General features: G+C 40.5%; 1 protein-coding gene across 1 annotated transcript in view; it reads right to left on the bottom strand.

Moving 5' to 3' along the window:
• SH3GL2 (SH3 domain containing GRB2 like 2, endophilin A1) overlaps positions 1-18,243 on the bottom strand; it is a 201,994-nt gene that overhangs the window by 54,705 nt on the left and 129,046 nt on the right. The window contains exon 2 of the mRNA XM_027105926.1: positions 8,734-8,802. Within this exon, the coding sequence (XP_026961727.1) occupies positions 8,734-8,802 (69 nt within the window). The remainder of the gene's footprint in view (positions 1-8,733; positions 8,803-18,243) is intronic.

Below are 18,243 nucleotides of genomic sequence, written 5' to 3'. Positions count from 1 at the left end.
TATTTTATACATAGTATCAGTACTATATATGTGTCAATCCCAGTTCCCAGTTCCTCCCACCCCACCCCTTTCCCCCTTGGTATCCATATATTTGTTTTCTACGTCTGTGTAAGCCTTCTTCTCTTTTATAATCAGAAACCAAACCATAACCAGAAGATTTTATCTTTCAGCTTTGTTTTTCAATACTTAATCAGTTCCCCTTCCATGGCAGTCAGATTACTGTGTGTGTAAGGAGCTTGCTACTCCTGTGATTAATAGAGGAAACATTTTTTCTTATGAGGTCATCATGGTATAAAATTACCTTAAAAAGCATTCCTATTTAGAAGAGATGCCTGCCCACATGTGAACCCTGTACCACATTCTTTTGGTTAACTTCAGTTTTCAATACATCTTAGATTTGAGTATGTGGCTAAGCAGTATTTAGTTCTGCAATAAATAGTGGTCCCCCAGAGTTTTACAGTGCAGAACTTGTGTGGCCATACACGGAGGTCCTGGAAGCATTACCAACATGCCAACCAACCACTATGCACTCAATGTAATGGAAATGAAGTCAAAGGGTGTGTGCAGAAAAAAACAGGCTGAAAGTCCAGGTTACGTGTGTGATAGGACAAAAACACAGATCTTCTGCTGACTATATGACAGGGCTTAAAGCATTCAATGTCAAATGTATCCAAATGTCCTATGTGGCTATGACTGGAAGCAAAGTAGTTCCAAAGGTCAAAGTTTCTAAGGGAGAGTGCCAGAGGGACTGCATTGGCCAGTGACCACTTGGTATTCTGAACTCATCTGATGTGAGGAAGCGAACCAATTTCTAACTTTCCCCCATCTCTACCCTCAGTAATAATCATGATCACCATCATCATAAACTGCTTCATATTTGTCAGAAATTGTTCCAAGGGCTTTAAATATCTTTACATACTAAATCCTCAGAAGCCTTATGAAACAGATACAGAGAGGTTAAGAAACTTGCTCAATTCCGGCTCCAGCATATGTGTTGTTAACTACCACCCAATACTTCTTGAAAGCATGAAAAGGCAACAGGGACATCTCCTGACCTGAAGAGAGACACCAAGTCAGAGCTGCAAAGCTCTCTGTACCATCTCCTAGATGGACCTGGAGACCTGGCAGAGGCCAACCACACAGGACCAGGAGGAAAGCACCTTCCAGCTCACCTTCTGGTTTTGTTCTGAAAGTCCTGAAAGTCTACAGAAACTCATTCACGAGAACTATTCTACCCTGGGCCTCTGCAAAAGGGAGGCTGTCCCAGGTTAAGTTGTTTGACCACATGGCCTCAGTTACACTGGCTTCTCTACAGAGGCTGGGTGCTAGTAATGTATATCTGGAGTGGTCCATGGGCAAGTCAGCAAGGAAAGCATGAAAAGTGGTTCTCATTTGCGAAATGAAACCCCCTTTCCCTTCTGGGTTCTGTAAATAGACTGCCCAAGTACTCAGGCTCTATAAATAGAAGCTATCAGCTTGGCAAAAGCCAGTGGTCTTGAGGGAGGCACAGAGACACTGGAGACAACAATATTAGAGCATTGCATTTGGTCCCCAAAGTGGGATTCAACCTTAGAAGAAGAATGAGAATAAAAACTACTCAGTGTCCCCCATGGTTTGGCCAAAGTCTCCCAGGGAAGAGCCCATACAACCCCAGATCTTGTGCCCACTGAGGCAGATTCCTTCAACACTTTCAGGTACCTGATCTAGATATCAATCTAGAGAAATTTCTAGCTAAACCCTTTTGATCAGAGCATAAAATAACCTTCACTTGCAATCCACCTCTGAAAACAACTTTATCCAATATAATAATTTGCGGAATGCATTTTCAGGACATACACCGAACAGGCAAGAGCTACTAGCAAATTCATTTACTAGGATCTTACTCCTGATTTTACACTTGACAGACTTAATAAACATAACAGAACAAGGCCACTAGAGCATCCAGTCCAAAGCCTTGATTTTTTAAATATGCCAGTCTGAACCTGGAGAAGGGAAATGAATTCTCTGAGGCCACACAACCCAAGCAGCTATCATGGGAAGAAATATAGTTCCAAAGGTCATGGATCAGACACGGTTTCCAAGGAAGAATGCTGGAGGAACCGGATCGCCCGATGACATCAGCCAGTAGGAGGCTGACCAACGTCCAACTTCTCTCCATCTCTGTCCTCTTTTTGTCCAGAACTCTTTTTGCTAAACAAAACTATACTGTGTCAGCCATGGACAAGGTGAGGCCATCACCCGGTGAGAACCTTAAACGCTCCTTGTCAGGCTCTTGCTAGGAACACTATTTATACACCGCAACTGTCAATGTCCAACCATAAACCCTCTTATTAACAGGCCTAGTATAACTACCATGAACTAAGAAGATTTCCACTTAAATAATTTATTATAACTGGCAAGAGCTTACTCCCGTTTGAGAACAGCACAGCTTAATTCTGAACTTATGACATTGTACCTAATGATTTCCTTAATGCCCCAATTTTCCTACTGCTTGAAAACAAGTTTTGATGTGTCCCAAACGGCAACTTCCATTTTTGTGAGCACCTGAGCCTCTGTTTCTTCAACCACCCTTGTCTGGATTGGGGCACGGAGTCATTAGGGAAGGCTGTTTAGTGGAGGTGAAGCTAACTATATAAGATACAGGCATGTTTGCAGGAAATAAAAACTTATCTGTACGAAATAAGTTCTGGGTTTTTTTCCTCAAAGTAAAAGAATACGCACATATTCCTCTGGTCTTTTTACTTCAATTTTCTCATTAGCAAGATTTTAGCAACTCAATACATTAGCAGGTTCTTCCTCCACTATCCAGTCTTGTAATTTACAACTATGAGTAGGGAGAGAAACGGCTCTCTCAACCCGCTTTACTCACTATAACATTTCCCTTCTTCATGCTAAGTCAAGGGTTGGCAAACCATGGCCGGTGGGCCAAATCTGGGCCACTGCCTGTTGTTAGATTTTTTCCTTTTTTAAAAAAAATATTTATTTATTTTTGGCTGCGCTGGGTCTTCGTTGCTGCGCGGGTTTTCTCTAGTTGCCGCGAGCGGGGCTACTCTTTGTGGCAGTGGCTTCTCTTGTTGTGCAGCACGGGCTCTAGGTGCAAGGCTTCAGTAGTTGCAGCACCTGGGCTCAATAGTTGTGGCTCACGGGCTCTAGAGCACAGGCTCAGTAGTTGTGGCGCACGGGCTTAGTTGCTGCGCCACATGTGGGATCTTCCTGGACCAGGGCTCGAACCCGTGTCCCCTGCATTGGCAGGCGGATTCTTAACCACTGTGCTACCAGGGAAGCCCCCATTGTTAGATTTTTAAATAGCTGGAACAATTCAAAAGAAGAAAACTATTTTGTTGCACATAATAACTATACAAAATGCAAATTTCAGTGTCCTTGGGTAAATTCTATTGGAACACAGCCATGCTCCTTCATTCAAATACCACTGATGCTTGCTTTTGCTCTTCAATAGCAGAGGTGAGGAGCTGCAACACAGACCACAGACGCCCTCTGGCCCACAAAGCCTAATATATTTACAGAAAAAGTTTGCTGCTCCCTGTGCTAAGGTTCTACTTTCATAAAGGCATGCCACGCTGAATCTACGGATGCCCATCATTTCACCAGCTGTCTCGGTCTTTAGAGACAAGATACAAGAGAACTGAAAGGCACCAGATTGACTAGAATGGGGCTATTGTTTTGAGGCATCTGAACATTACCCTTCCCCACTGGAAAAGGAGCAGTCACTGTTTCCTGAACACAGGAGGCAGCACAGGTGAAAAACACAGCATTCTTTGTGGACTAACAAAAGGACTGAAAGATATGACTTCACAACATCAGACACTGCATTATACCTGATGCTGTCACAGGTACACAGTAGCAGAGTTTAAGAAAAATAAAACGGACATCTTAAAATGGAGCACAGTTTGTGGGTTTAGTGATCAATACTAAACAGATGAATTAAGCACCCACTTAAATATAGGCTAACTTACAGTGGTTACGCAAAAGAGATGTTAAAATGTCATATGAAACACGAAAATCTTTCAAATTCTTAATTTTTCTGTCACTGAAATTAAGAAAATGTACCTATTAAGAATGAATGCACACCCTCTTAAAGGACAGGACCTGAAGGAGAACACCTAACTAAACAAATCACAGAGACACGATGAAAACAGTATCCTGGGAAAGTCTGTCTGGCAGTGAGATACAGGCTGGTCCAATGAGGGGATGTTTTCATAGTCCCCTACTGACATGGAAGAATTAATGTACCTGTCCCCAGACTGCTCTGCTTTACAGCAGTTACCTTATGTATTTGGAAAGCCTGATTAATGAACTGTGTGTTGAAAACAAAAATAAACAACACATTAGGCTGAGACTGCCCCAATGTGTTTTTTTGGTTAATCTTCTTAGGCATTTACCTTCAATGAACATTGGCTTGGAAACACGTTGCAAACACGTAACTGAGAAGAAGCTAGTCTTCACTAAATTTCAGGATCAGCAGAAAAATGTCTTTAAAGCTCATCTTGTTTGGGGCTCCCACCCATCCCACAGTTCCACACCAGCAAGTGAGTGTCTCAGTACCGTAATCCACAGCTTCTCTTTTACCACCACACCCATGAAGAAGACATTCACGTATATGACAGGTGCTCACGGTGCACTCGGGGATATGTGAAACTCTGAGCATGCTGGCTGGGACTTTACTCCTTTCTCTCCCATTTGGGATCACCAGAATCCAAGTGAGACTGACATTATGAAAAATGACATTAGTAACAGATTACTTGCCACAAAACTCGAAGGAGATGACAACTATTGTGCTTCACACAGAATGTGGGAACCGTGGGTTTACCCTCTCTTGAAACGTGGGCAGTGATGGGGAATTCAGTAATCCCCAAGGCTCTTTTTTATTTAAAAAGCTCCAACAACAAAAACTTCTTTCTTATGTTGAGTCTGAATCTATCTCCCCGTAGCTTCTACTCGTTGATTCTAGCCTACCACTTGGGCTTAAACAGAAGGATCTAGCTCCTCTCCACCCAATGACTAGTTAAGTATATGGAGATAATGACCATGGACATTCTCCTATAGCGCTTCCCCCACAGGCTGCTCTGCAAACAATACATTCCCTCACTCGTATAAGGAATGACAATCTTTCCATTCTTTCTCAACATCTGCTTGCCTTAAAACTTGAGGCTGCCCCTTCAGAAAAATTCCATTCTCATTAAAATGGTCTACAGCCATGCTTTCAACTTGAGGACTCCTGGTTTCAACAGCAGGGATTTCCCATGATACTTTTCAGGCTCCTAAAAGAGACACTGTACCCCTTGGCTTGGACTTCTTTCTACATCACTCATATACACAGAAACAAGAGAAAATTTCAGGATTTAGCTCAGGTGCCCTTTCTTCTAGGAAGCCTCCACTCGTCTACCCAACCTGAGTTAGGTCTTCCATGAAAATACTCCCCAAGGCATCAAGCACCATTGTCCCATAAGACACTAATCTATGTGTCTATTTCTTCCATCAAAACTGGAAGCTCCTGTAGGCAGGAACTGTACCTTAATCATCTTTATATTCCTGGTGCCTAGCAGGATGCCTGCCACATGGACGCATTTACAGATATTCCATGTGAATTAATGAACATACCCACACACCACACACACACACACACACACACACACACACACAAAATCACTGCAGCAACTGATGTAAATTTCGAAGAAACCAGGTCCCTCAAATTCTAGTGCTTCCTCTTGATAAAAAAATCTGCATCTTTTCAAAGAAAAAAAATGCACACAATGTCTGTACCACGGTAAGAAATTTAGTCTGTGAGGAAGCTTGTAAGCAACAAATACCACTTAAAATGAACAAAGAAACAATTCCATGCAGGCACTTAGGAGGAGGACAGAAATGGTTACAGGCAGGGTTCCTGCAGCCACAACACAGCCGAAGGAGTCCACCCAGTCAGCTCCAGGACGGGAAGGCTACAAGGTTTAAGAGATGCACGTGGTAACTTTACTGTATCTCAGCAGGAGAGTGGATGCGGTGGCTGATTACGGAAGCAACCTCTAGGAATACCCACTTCTCTCTCCCATAGTGCTGTGTGATGCAAACCTCTAATTTATCTCATTTTGTTGTCTCACTGCACCTCCGAGAACACAGTGAACAAAGGTCTCTCTGCTCTAAGTGCTTGATGAACAGGAAATTGACCATGGAAAGGTGATTCTTCTGCAGGTTTGGGAACACTGAGCTAAAATGTTTTTGTGTGTAATAAACATATAAACAGACAGATTTGGAGTCTAAACCTAAAGCATGTGCTTTCCAATTACCACAGAAACCTCTACCTTTAATGTGAATTTAACATGAGTAGAGATAAGGCAAAAGATGTGTGGGATGAAGCGGAATAAACAATTTCCACACCTCACTAAAACCTAAATCTCTCAGTTTACTTAGTTATAAACCCAAATACAAAACCACAAGTGTGTTCTTCAACCAGCAAAACCTTATTACGGTAATATCTAGATTTTGAAATAAAAGCTTCAGAAACTGATTATTTTCTAGGAAACAGGAGAAATAAACCTTACCAACAGACTCAGAGGGACGTCTGTGGGTCTCTGCCTGAAGTGAAATGTTTGTAAGGTCCTCTTTTATTTCAATTACTTTGCAAGACCGGCATGGATTCAAAGGCTCAATTAGTTGTTCAGTTATAAACACTGTTCTCCAAATTTCTTATTCTTTTTCATCTCATTTAAGAAATAGAAAGTTAGTTTGTCTCAGTTTAGGCAGTCGGCTACCGAGCTTATTACCTCGTGTCCTGGCAGAGGCTGAAAGCAGGACTCAAATTCTGATTCCTTAGTCCTAAATTCCTAAATACCTGCCTAATCTGTCATTAGTGACAGGGCACTGGCCACGTGGAATATTATACACTCCCTCCAGGGTGGGGATGGGAGGGAGACGTCAAAGGATAAGGGGGACGAAGGAAGGCTGGGTGTAGACAGAGATTGGTGCAAATGAACAGACCCACAGGGCTGCTCATAAAGAGGGGAGTGGTACTATGAGGACACTATGGCGAGCAGAGGAGTCGAAGCCAAGTCATTCTGAGCAGGTGTGTCGGGTTCTGGAGACTCATTAAATCTCCTATCAGTGAGGCTCCCAATTCTATCGGGGAGGTCCATCTCAAGAACTTAGCCAGAAACACCAGCTAGGTAAACACTCAACAGTCTCATTTCACAAGACTCCTGTCTCTCAGCAACTCATCTTTTATTCAGGAACTCAAATGTGTCCAGTTCTCTCTCTCTCTCTTTTTTTTTTTAATATTTATTTATTTATTTGGCTGCACTGGGTCTTCGTTGCAGCATGTGGGATCTTTAGTTGTAGCTTGCAGCATCTTTTAGTTGCGGCATCGGGATCTTTAGCTGCGGCACATGGGATCTAGTTCCCTGACCACGGATTGAACCTGGGCCCCCTGCATTGGGAGCACGGAGTCTTAGCTACTGGACCACCACAGAAGTCCCTGTCCGGTTGTCTCTTGCTTGCTGTTTCCTTTACTAGAAACGCACTAGGCTCTGCTAACTCCTACTCATCCTTTATATCCTCACTTAAATATCAGGAAAGTCTTCCCTGACCACCCTATGTGGGTGAGTTTCCTCTGTTCCAAGCTTCTCTAGTGCCATGTTTTGTTACCCTTGCCACACTGGTCAGTATTTGTCCAATGTCTGTCTTCCCCACTAGATTATGAATTTAATGCAGTCAGAAATCTTATCTATCCTGTTCACTACTATGTCCTACATGCCTGTCTCAGAGGAGGTACAGAACAAAAATGTGTTGTATTCATCAATGAACTCTTCAGAAGAAAAACTGAAAAAGACGGGACAGAAAGTAAAAATGTGGTTTCTGGGTATCACAGGCTTTCGCCATCCTCTCTGTTCAAGTGCAGGGTTTGTATTCCCAGATCCTTTACTCATCCACAATTTAAAATCTAAAATAATTAATTGCACAATGCAATACCCACCCTCCATCATAAGCCTATGTATCTCTTTCTATGGACAGTCTCAAAGTGAAAGAAAAGTAAAAGAGAAAATACGGCATCTGTCACAAGAAAAATAAAAAGGCTTATTTTGTTCACCACCTCCGCTCTCACTTGTTGAGAACCTGCTATCTTTTAAGGAAGAATGTTAAATGATTTATATTATTTTTAATCCTTAATAAAAGTCTCTGAAGAACGCATTTGTATTCTCCTTTTACATTTATGAAAATAGAGAAGCTCAGAGCAATATGCTGACTTGTGCAACAGGCAGTAGAAGTGGAGCTCAGGCCAAGGTCAGACCGGCTCACCACTGTGTTCACTACACATGCTGCCTCTGGCTGGCACAGTCCCCTCAGGAAAGTTCTCGAAAGCTAGAAAGTGACTCAAACTCTCCCCAAAACATTTGATATATCATTCCCCACCTTATCCTCTTTTCGTCCCACCCCAGCACAATTCAAACACCAGCTCCGTGTTGCCCCTATTTGGAAAAGTAATGGTAAAATCCATTATGACATTTCACCTTCATGGAGGCTTTGTTCTTAGGATAGTAAAAAAAAACCAGATACTTTACATTTTCTGTTTTAAAATATACACTAAAAGGAGAGTACTTTTAAGAATAACAAAATGTATTCTCAGGTACCAGTGGAGAACGGTTTCCCCTTTCCTTTCTCTCTTCTCCACTTAGTATGCTGGGCAATTTTATGTCAAGGGAACTCTGAGTGATGAAGACTCACCCGTTCCATCTCTTTGAAGTCATCATCTAGCTTGGTTCCTTCAGCTCCTCCAACTTTCTCACTCACTTTCTGTAGAAAATAACCCAAAAAAGGAATTATAAATAAAATTTCTTTTAAACATGTGTCACAAGTTTTAAGCACTTTGACAAACATCATCTAATACAATCTCATAACTATTCTCTGATGTAGGTGGGCCGTCCCATTTTCATAGCAGACAGCTTTGGCTCAGCGGATATGAACAACTTACCAAAATCCATGCATCTGGTAGGTACTGAAGCAAGAATTCAAACTTATATCTTCTGATTTCAACCCTAGTGCTCTTTCTATTATATAAATCATCACACAACTATCAAATCACTAACGTGTTCGTTTTGAAAGTTCCTAGGGAAAACAGCATCATACAATAATCATTTCCCTCTGATAATGGATCTAAAATGCTACCTAGGTGGAAAATTGCTACATCTTCAACCTATTCCTCAATGGGCTGTTGAACAGATAATCACAAGCATCTATCAAACTGGTATGAAAAATATCAGCCTAGCTGATCTTTAGATCTTATAAATCTCCCTGTAGCTGCCTACATCCTTATATACATAAGATAAACTATGTGGAAAGATGCTGAGGGTACTTCTTTGCTACCCAATCAATTCCCATTATCATACATTTTATTCTCATCAATTTACATATGCCAATGGTCATTTTCCACATGTAGAATTCATGTTCATTAAAAGATTAGATATTCTATTCTGTTTTGAAATAAAGACTCAAATTAAGTCTAATAAAAATTATGAAGGGATCACAAGGAAGATACTTTAATTTCATCAAAGACAGGAAATATTAAATGCTAATGACACCAGAATTTCATTCCTCTTAAAATAACTGTAAAGGTAGTTAGATGCTTTTTACTAAGATGTCACTGTGCTACATAAAGTTATCATACACAGATACTGAAGTAGAATTTTCCATTTCCTTTAATAGCCACTGTGTTGAGGGTCTTTGCAGAGGATCCCCACCATGGCCAGACCTGCAGCAACCTCAGTAACAACTTGGGTCATCCAAGTGAGCTTGGGTTACCTCCTTCTAAAAGGGTCCTGGGATACGTGGCTCCATCTTTCTGGCCGTGGGAGCTCTGATATCCCCTTATAGGGGGCTGAGGTATAGTCCTTACACGCTCTTTCTTTAACTCCTGCATTCTGCCATCAGGAAAACCTTTAGAAGAGATCACGCTTGGGAAAACCAAGAGTCTGAATTCCATCACCACTCTGGCCCAGATTTCACCTCAGCAGCACTAACAGGAGGAATATGCTATGATGGAAGGGCATGGAATGGACTGCCATGGTACACAGAGTTGTTATGAAAATAAATGGCATAGTAAATATAAAAACCGGTGCGTGAACCTACAAGACATGCAATATATCCTAGTTCTGTTCTCTTACCAGTAAACTGTATATCTGATTAAATACCCTGGTCTTTCCCATCCGTTTATTTAACTGTTGTTTCATACTTTGAGAAGAATCTAGCAATTTTCATTAACATAATACAATGTTAGGCAGATAAAGGTCAATGATTAAAAATGAAATGTTAGTAAAAACAATATTCACATCTTTAATTTGTGTAACTGGTACTTTCACTTGTAATTTATCATCCAGTATGCATACCGTAAGAACTATGTAGAGCAGACATTATTGCTATGTTGCAGATGAGAAAACTGAGGCTTGAGTAAATTAAACTGCCTGTCCATGGTAGGGATCTTTAGCTAGGAAGAGGCGGAACCAGGACCTGGAAGGCAATTTTCCCAAGTAAACCCTAGGTGGCTTTGCATTTGCACCACAGCACTAAAGAGCTGTCCGTGGTGCTGGCCACTTCTGCCCCAAGTTCCTTTAGATTCAAAGGGCCAGATGGCCAGAGTTAGATTCACTGCTTTAACCTTCGGTCCTTGACATCAGCACTCTCACTTAACCTGTATCCTAGGTGATGATGGCTATCAACTATTTCAACAGTCTGCACAGATCCAGGTTTTGTGTAGCATCACTATCACCAAATCTAAAAAGCCTGTATCAACTGTGATCTGGCCCAGAAGTCAGCTTCTTTACCTACTCTCTTAAAGATGTTTACCAACCCAGAAATGGGGATGGGAAGGCCTTAGGATTCAGTTTAGAACCACCTAGTGGAATTCCAAGTGCCAGTAACTTAACCTGCATGTTGAGGTTTAAGTTATAGAAAAAGGGATAGAAGGGGACTTAAAGGTTATTAATATCGAATTTTCCCTATCACCAAACTAATTTTACTATGAGTTTTACACTGATTCCCTCCCTTTCACTTTGCTCACTGATGGCAGTTTTAGCTCATACTTAAGCCCCTCTTGTGTCTTATTCTTGAAGTATGTGGTTTTCTGTTAAATTTGGGCTGGGAAACTCTAATCTTGGTGAACTCCTGCACAATAAAGAAATATAAGCTACACAACCCCGACTCAACTGTCTCAGTTCTACCTGTCTGTTTTCGATGTCACGGAACTCACTATATCACAAGGCCCCATTTTAGTTCAAGAGGATCATTATAGATATACCCTTCCCATGACCTGTGAATGAGATATTTAATTTTCATTTGCAAAACTGTCACAAAAACCAAGCAGCTGAGAAATGTCTCCATTTACGGTAACATTAGAGAATCCTGGTAACCTTGGGTTAATCACATTTTGGCCATCTCTAAGTCATAAAATATGACCTTCGTCAAAAGCACAAGGGCTTATATAATGCTTTCAATCCCATATTGCTCAACTGAGATTCCTCAGTTGAGGAATTGCTCAACTCAAATTCCTCCCATTTTGCATCCGTCAACAGGTTAGCACCACAATTGCTGGCTCTATATCAAATGGGATCACACTGGCCATTAGTAATTTAGAACTAGTCCTGGTAACTCACATGGAGGACAACTCATCAGTCCACTGGCTTTAACTATTTGGCTTAAGTACTGAGGGGGAGGCAGGGGAAGGCAGGAAGACAGAGAGGAAGGGAGAAAGAGAAAATATGAATCTTTCCATTCTCCACAAAAGCTGACATTTGAGCTGCTCTGAGATAAACAGTTCACCAAATATACTGAATGAAGCTAACAGGTAGATACTGGTCCTGGTCTGATTATTTGGTTGATATAAATTTTCTTATCTAATTAGATTCACGGAAAAAGAAGAGTATTCAAAACGACATCCACATTGTTCTCTGGGCTATTTTTTTCCCCAAGTCTCAAAGGATCTAAACATATCAAGGCATTGAATTAAACAATGTGTTAAATAACAATCTTCTCGCTCCTAAGGAGTATACCAAACATTTTCTCCTCCTGTTCTTTACATAACGTTACTAAAACTTCTATTGCCTTTGTGTATAAGAGTCATGGTGAGGAAGACAGGCTCTCTGAGCTCATTTGGCCAACGATGAGTTTTGTTTTCCTCACCTAGCACCATTTATTTAATAGTTTTGCCCTACTATTTTCCAGTGAGGTGGTTCCTAAAACCAAGATTTCATAGAATTGAATGATTTCCGATGCTGTTTAGTATACTTTAGCTAATATGCTTGCGTTTTGAGAAATTGATCCCCTATTTAAATAAATACCAGCAAAAGTTATGTGAATCAAACAAAACAGTATAAATGAGTCGATATGCCCACCTGCACTGTCTAAAAACAACTCTTCTGTTCAAAATCTTCAATTGTACCCATGCAGCACAACACTGAGAGCTTATACTCTTTTTTTTTTTTTGCGGTACGCCTCTCACTGTCGTGGCCTCTCCCGTTGCAGAGCACAGGCTCCGGACGCGCAGGCTCAGCGGCCATGGCTCACGGGGCCCAGCCGCTCCACGGCATGTGGGATCTTCCTGGACCGGGGCACGAACCCGTGTCCCCTGCATCGGCAGGCGGACTCTCAACCACTGCGCCACCAGGGAAGGCCTGAGAGCTTATACTTTTAATCTTATTTTCTATTACACTCTCCATATATTCTGTATTCCAACCAAACCGAAAATCTCACCTTCTTCTTATTCTTCATTGTATTCCTCACAACACATACTCAGGAAAGATTTGTGAACTGAACTACAGTGTAGTTTTGTAAATGTTAATGTTAAGATGACTGAAAGGAGGCATAAAGTAAGGCAAACAAGACTGATCACCTCACTCAGGGATAGTTTTTCTCTTCAAAAAAAGAAAATAAGTAATATAATCAACTCACGTTTTAAATTAAGTCTTAATTCTGAGTCTGCAGTAGTGTTGTCTCATGCTATTTTTTTCTATATGCCAAATAAGAAAAATGTCAAGGGAACCAGCAGCAGGAGACAGCTTAAATAAATGACCACTGTTCCCAGCCCAAAGGATGCCTCCTCCCGCTTTCCAACAATGACTCATTCTCTCCCACATTAACTGTCAACTCTAGGCAAAAGACACTCCATTCTCTAGTGGCAGCTCTGATTCTTCCCTGCATTGCATTTCAATCAAACACTGAAGATCCAACTACCATATCTCCAGCTACTTTTTATAAAGGCCTCCTTGAAAATCACATCAGTGAAATTCAATAGACTTAAGACCAAATTGATTCATACGTCACTGCCTAATGTCCCTGCAAAGTTATTTACTGCAATGTTATTTACTGCCTAATGTCCCTGTTTTTGTTTAGCTTTGTCTCATCATTCATTATACAAAGCCAGGTTTCCTTAACATCCACCAAATATGCTGTGTTAATTCCTTCTGCCTTGTATCTGGACCTATTTCTCTTTTCTTATTTTCAAATCCTACCAATTCTCTAAGTTGTTCACCCAGATTTCACCTTCTCCATCTTCATCTTGATTGCCCTAGATGGAAGTTACTAGATTTCCTGTGAACTCTTAATGAAACACATCATCTGCTGGACTCCCTGGAACAAGCTACTTGATGAGTAAAATTGCTGAGAACTTCTGCTCGTCTTATTGTAGGATGCAAAAGGTGGGAATCATGTCACATGCTTCTTTGTCTGAAAACATCTGAGACTGCAGCACCTAACACAGTGTTTGCAGAGCAGACAATTATCAGTTGAAAAAAAAATGTATCTCAATGAATTATTCTAAGATAAAAATAAATTGAAGGAGGACCCTTCACTATGAGTGAGCACTGGTTCTCAGTCTTCTTTCTGAGACTCTTACCTCCCCTGTAAAGTGTCATATCTTCTTCGCTGTCAACAGGCAAAAAAATAGAAAATTCAAAATATTGTTTTCCCAATATTTGTAGAAAGGCATCACCTATGATGATAAATAAAAGAAGCCCATACTCTGAATCTTAATGAAAGTTCTTTAATTATTATTCATTGGTTAGGTCCTAAAAATTAAACGGTAATACTTGATGACATACCCAATATTCAGAAGGAAACAGAAAAGTCAAAATTACAGCAGTATTTTCTTGGTATCTGGCTAAATACAAGTAGATCTTGTTTTTCCAGATGGTGGTATTTCCATGTATGAAAGGCAGGGTGGATAACACTTTATGGGATATAGGTTTCACACTAGTTTTTCTTAGCTGTCATTAAATTGGAATGCTTAAATGCCATGATATTTTGAAAGTGAATTTCAAAAAATATGTATTTATTTTTCCCGTCAAGAAATGTTGTATTCTTTCTTAGAAAATGAGTAAAGGCATTTTCATCTATCTAAATTGAGTTAATTGAGCTAACTGTGCTATTTCTCACTATATTGAAGAAAAATAGAAAGGTTCCTAAAAATCTAAAAACTAGTGATCCCCCCCCGCCCCAAGAATTCAATAGAATGGTGAATGATTTTCTTGGAATGCCTGGAGTCACAAACTTTAAAGTGAGTTTAGGTGAGCTAAGCTTTTGGCCTTTTCCCTAGCTTTCAGCCTATCTTGCTTCTTGTCAAATACTATATAGAAAATGCAGAAATTAATTTACATGATGTTCTCTGAGCTTCTGGTGTGGTTCACTGGAGTTAAAAGCAGTAACTTTCTAAGCCCTGTTTCCCTAAAGTGAGAACCTCCCATGGACTATGTGGCTAATTACTTACACACACCCCTCAAAGGGAGTTGGTAGGAGAGGTATCATGCAAGTTTCAGTCCCTCCCTGGAAACAGAGTTTATACTATCACCTACAGTTTCATTCACAAGTGATCCTATTTCTGTCCTTCAGAAAGAAAAAAAAAGTTTTAAGTATTTAAAGTGTGCAGAATAAAAAACCAATAACCACTTCTGTATTTTTCAACTCCCCCGAATAATCTAGTTCCTCATCAGATAAGGGGTAATTTAGCAAGGGGGATTCACAGAGTGGGAGAGTATTTCCATAAAGTTTCCCATCCCTGGCAATAGGGGAAGAAAATACACATTTTCATAGTCTACTGCAATAAGCCACCCAAACTGAACAAAACATAAAAAGACAGTGTCTGCTAAAAATAGACACTAAGACTTGGGGCTAGAATTATGTCACACGGTATTTTTTTTTAAATTCTATTTATAGCTCAGTCATAAAATCCCTTGAGAAAAAAGGAGAATTCAAAAGGAGAAAAAAAAGGTACCAGTAGTTCATTTGGGATTTCAGTCCTGGTTAATGAATAGCCTTGAACCTAATGCCTGATGACTCAGCTGATAAGGCAAGGGGAAGCAGTACCAGACCTTCAATTGTTAAGAGAAACTGCTGGGAAGCCCTTTTGTGTGTGTGTGAACTGAAATCACAAACTTCCCTGGACCTCTGTTTCCTCATCCACGAAATGGGGCAGGGGTAGGGTGTGGTCAGATAACCAGGAGAGTTCTAAGATGTCTTCCAATTTAAAATTTGATGTCTATTTGTATTATGGTTAATTTGATGAGTCAATTTAGCTAGGCTATAGTACCCGGTTATTCAATCAAACACTAATCTAGCTGCTGCTATGAAGATATTCTGTAGATGTGTTAATTCCACAATCAGTTGAGTTTAACTAAATAAGATTATCCTTGAAAATGTGGGTGGGTTGCATCCAACCAACTGAAAGGCCTTAAGAACAAAAGTGAGGTTCCCTGGAGGAAGAAGAAATTCTGCCCCCATATCTTACTGTTTCTGTTTCTCTGAAGAACCCTAACTGATGCAATTTCTACCTGCTGGAGTGCTGTTTATAGTACATCAAAGGTAGATAACAATTGGGAAAGGAAGGAGAAGAGAAAATACCACGCAAAGTGTTTGAAGAGAAAATGCTATGGAACTCTCCCCCTTCCCACCCCCAGATTCTCAGATTAGAGTTATTTTGATGCAAATCTCCTTCTAAAATTAAAAAAAAAAAAAAAGACAATAAATCATCTTTAGTAGGAGATGCCCATAAAAAGTAGAGTAACTGACAGTTGCTGGGTCTCAGCTGCAGGGCAGGCAGCTCAGAATATGCTCCATTTCTATCACTAACGCTTGGACAGCCTCCATCCATCCATTCAAGGTAGGTACCTCACCTTTGCAGAAAGCAAACATCAAGGACAAACTGCAAGCCAATGGGTATTTGAAGACACTTGAGAGACTTCCTGCAAGTATTTCACGCATCCACACTCAGCTCTCTATATAGCATTTTACATCACCAAATGTGGCAGCCAAGCTCTATCCTGAGAAAAATCCTCCTTTCTTCCTAAGCCAAAGAAAGCTAGCACCATGCTCTTAGCTGTAGTAAGCTTTACCTTAAATAACAATAAAGAGAAGATATGAAGAGACCTCAGAGATAGTCATGAAAGTGGATGGACAACCACTTGGCATTCAATAAAGAGACACCAGATCCACCACCTTATACAGAAAAATCACTGACGTGCTAATAGAGGGATTCAATTGGGAACACAGAATAACAACACAAAACTCAGAAAGATGGATCCCTGTCTGAGATATCAAGTTTGATAACTCATACCTACAGAAATTCCATCATCTGAACCAAAAATGTTAAAAGCACCTTAGTGACAAGGCAGATACAGATACAGATTTCATTTATAATCTGGGCAGAATTTCCTGAATGCTAAGCACCTCGTCACCACCTAAGAAGACTAAGCCCTGACAGGTGCACCACTCTGCTTCTACCTCAAGCTTCAAGGTCTGCTGCCTGCACTGCAGCCGACTGTGGAGATTCACACCTGGTAGGCTCATGCTGAAGTTGGAGAAGGAGACGTGGAGGAAGCTCCCCTCCCCGACAATCATACAAATTCCTGGTTTGCTTTTTACCCGTTATTTCTACTATTAGAACTTTGAGTGTCCTCTGCCCCTGCAGAGTATATTTCACAGGCAAGCCTGCTGCAACAGCTAGAGCATGTGTTCAGAGTAATGTCACTGCATCCCACATCATCTAAGAGTTAATTTGACCCCTTCTTTCCCAATACGCTTTTAAGGTGTGGAAAGAAACTACTCACTTCACTGTCCCATTTCCTATTGCCTCAGTCAATTCTGTACCAATAGTTATATTTCTCACACACACACAAACACTTATATAAACACAAACATATATGTGGGAAGTATTTGGCATTCCTCCAGGCTTAGAGTTGCTCAAAGTTATACATTAAATTGGGGACAGGGTCTAAATACAATTCCAGCACTCCAAACTGGCACTACTGGCTTCCTTTCCTTTCAAGTTTCTGCCCAGTGCTTTTCAACCAACCATGTGGGAGACTTGCTCTTGAATGAGTTGACTGATTGCAAAGCTCTGATAAAAATATGCCAAAAAATAAACTATGGAAAGGACACAAGAAAGAATACTGTCTTTTTAATTCTTCTCAGGCTTACTGATGTGCTAATGTCAGCTAGGGAGTGGTGGACACAGGGACCCTGAGAAGGCTGTCCTCTTATTTGTTCAATTGGGACACGAGAGAAGAGATGGAGGAATGTTTGGAAGGGACTGACTTAAGAAGAGGCTGGGCATCTCTTTTCATGACAGGGAAATGTGAAGCCAAATATGTATCAAGAAGACACTTCCTAAAGTCACTTCCCTAAAGCTCTGGGGTGTAGGGAAAAGAAAAATGAATTAAAAATTTTAACAACTTTAGTGTGATATAATTTGCATGCCACAAAATTCACTCATTTAAAATATACAATTCAATGACTGTTAGTATATTTACAGAGCTGTGTGATCATCACCATAATCTAATTTTTGAACAGTTTCATCACACCAAAAAGAAATCTGGTACACATTAGCAGTCAGCCTCAACTCCATTCAAGGCCCCACCCCCTGGCAGCCACTAATCTACTTTCTGTCTCTATGGAAATATCTGTTTTGGATATTTCATAGAAATGGAATTATATAATGACGTGGTCTTTTGTTTCTGGCTTCTTTCAGTTAGCATCACGTTTTCAAGGTTCATCCCTGTGTGGCAGGTACTAGTACCTCCTTCCTTTTATGGTTGCATAATATTTCATTGGATAAATATACCCTATTTTCTTTGTCCATCCATAAGGTGATGGGCATTTTGTGTTATTTTCTAGGTTGATAACCTTGGGCAAATCATTTTACCTCTCAAGTTTTCTGACATGTGGATAATTCAAAGCTGTCATAATTCATAATTC

The sequence above is a fragment of the Aethalodelphis obliquidens genome, unplaced genomic scaffold (genome assembly GCF_003676395.1).
Source record: "Aethalodelphis obliquidens isolate GAN/ISIS:26980383/991018 unplaced genomic scaffold, ASM367639v1 scaffold7, whole genome shotgun sequence".
Taxonomy (NCBI): Eukaryota; Metazoa; Chordata; class Mammalia; order Artiodactyla; family Delphinidae; genus Aethalodelphis; species Aethalodelphis obliquidens.
This window is presented reverse-complemented; position numbering and strand designations above follow the sequence as displayed.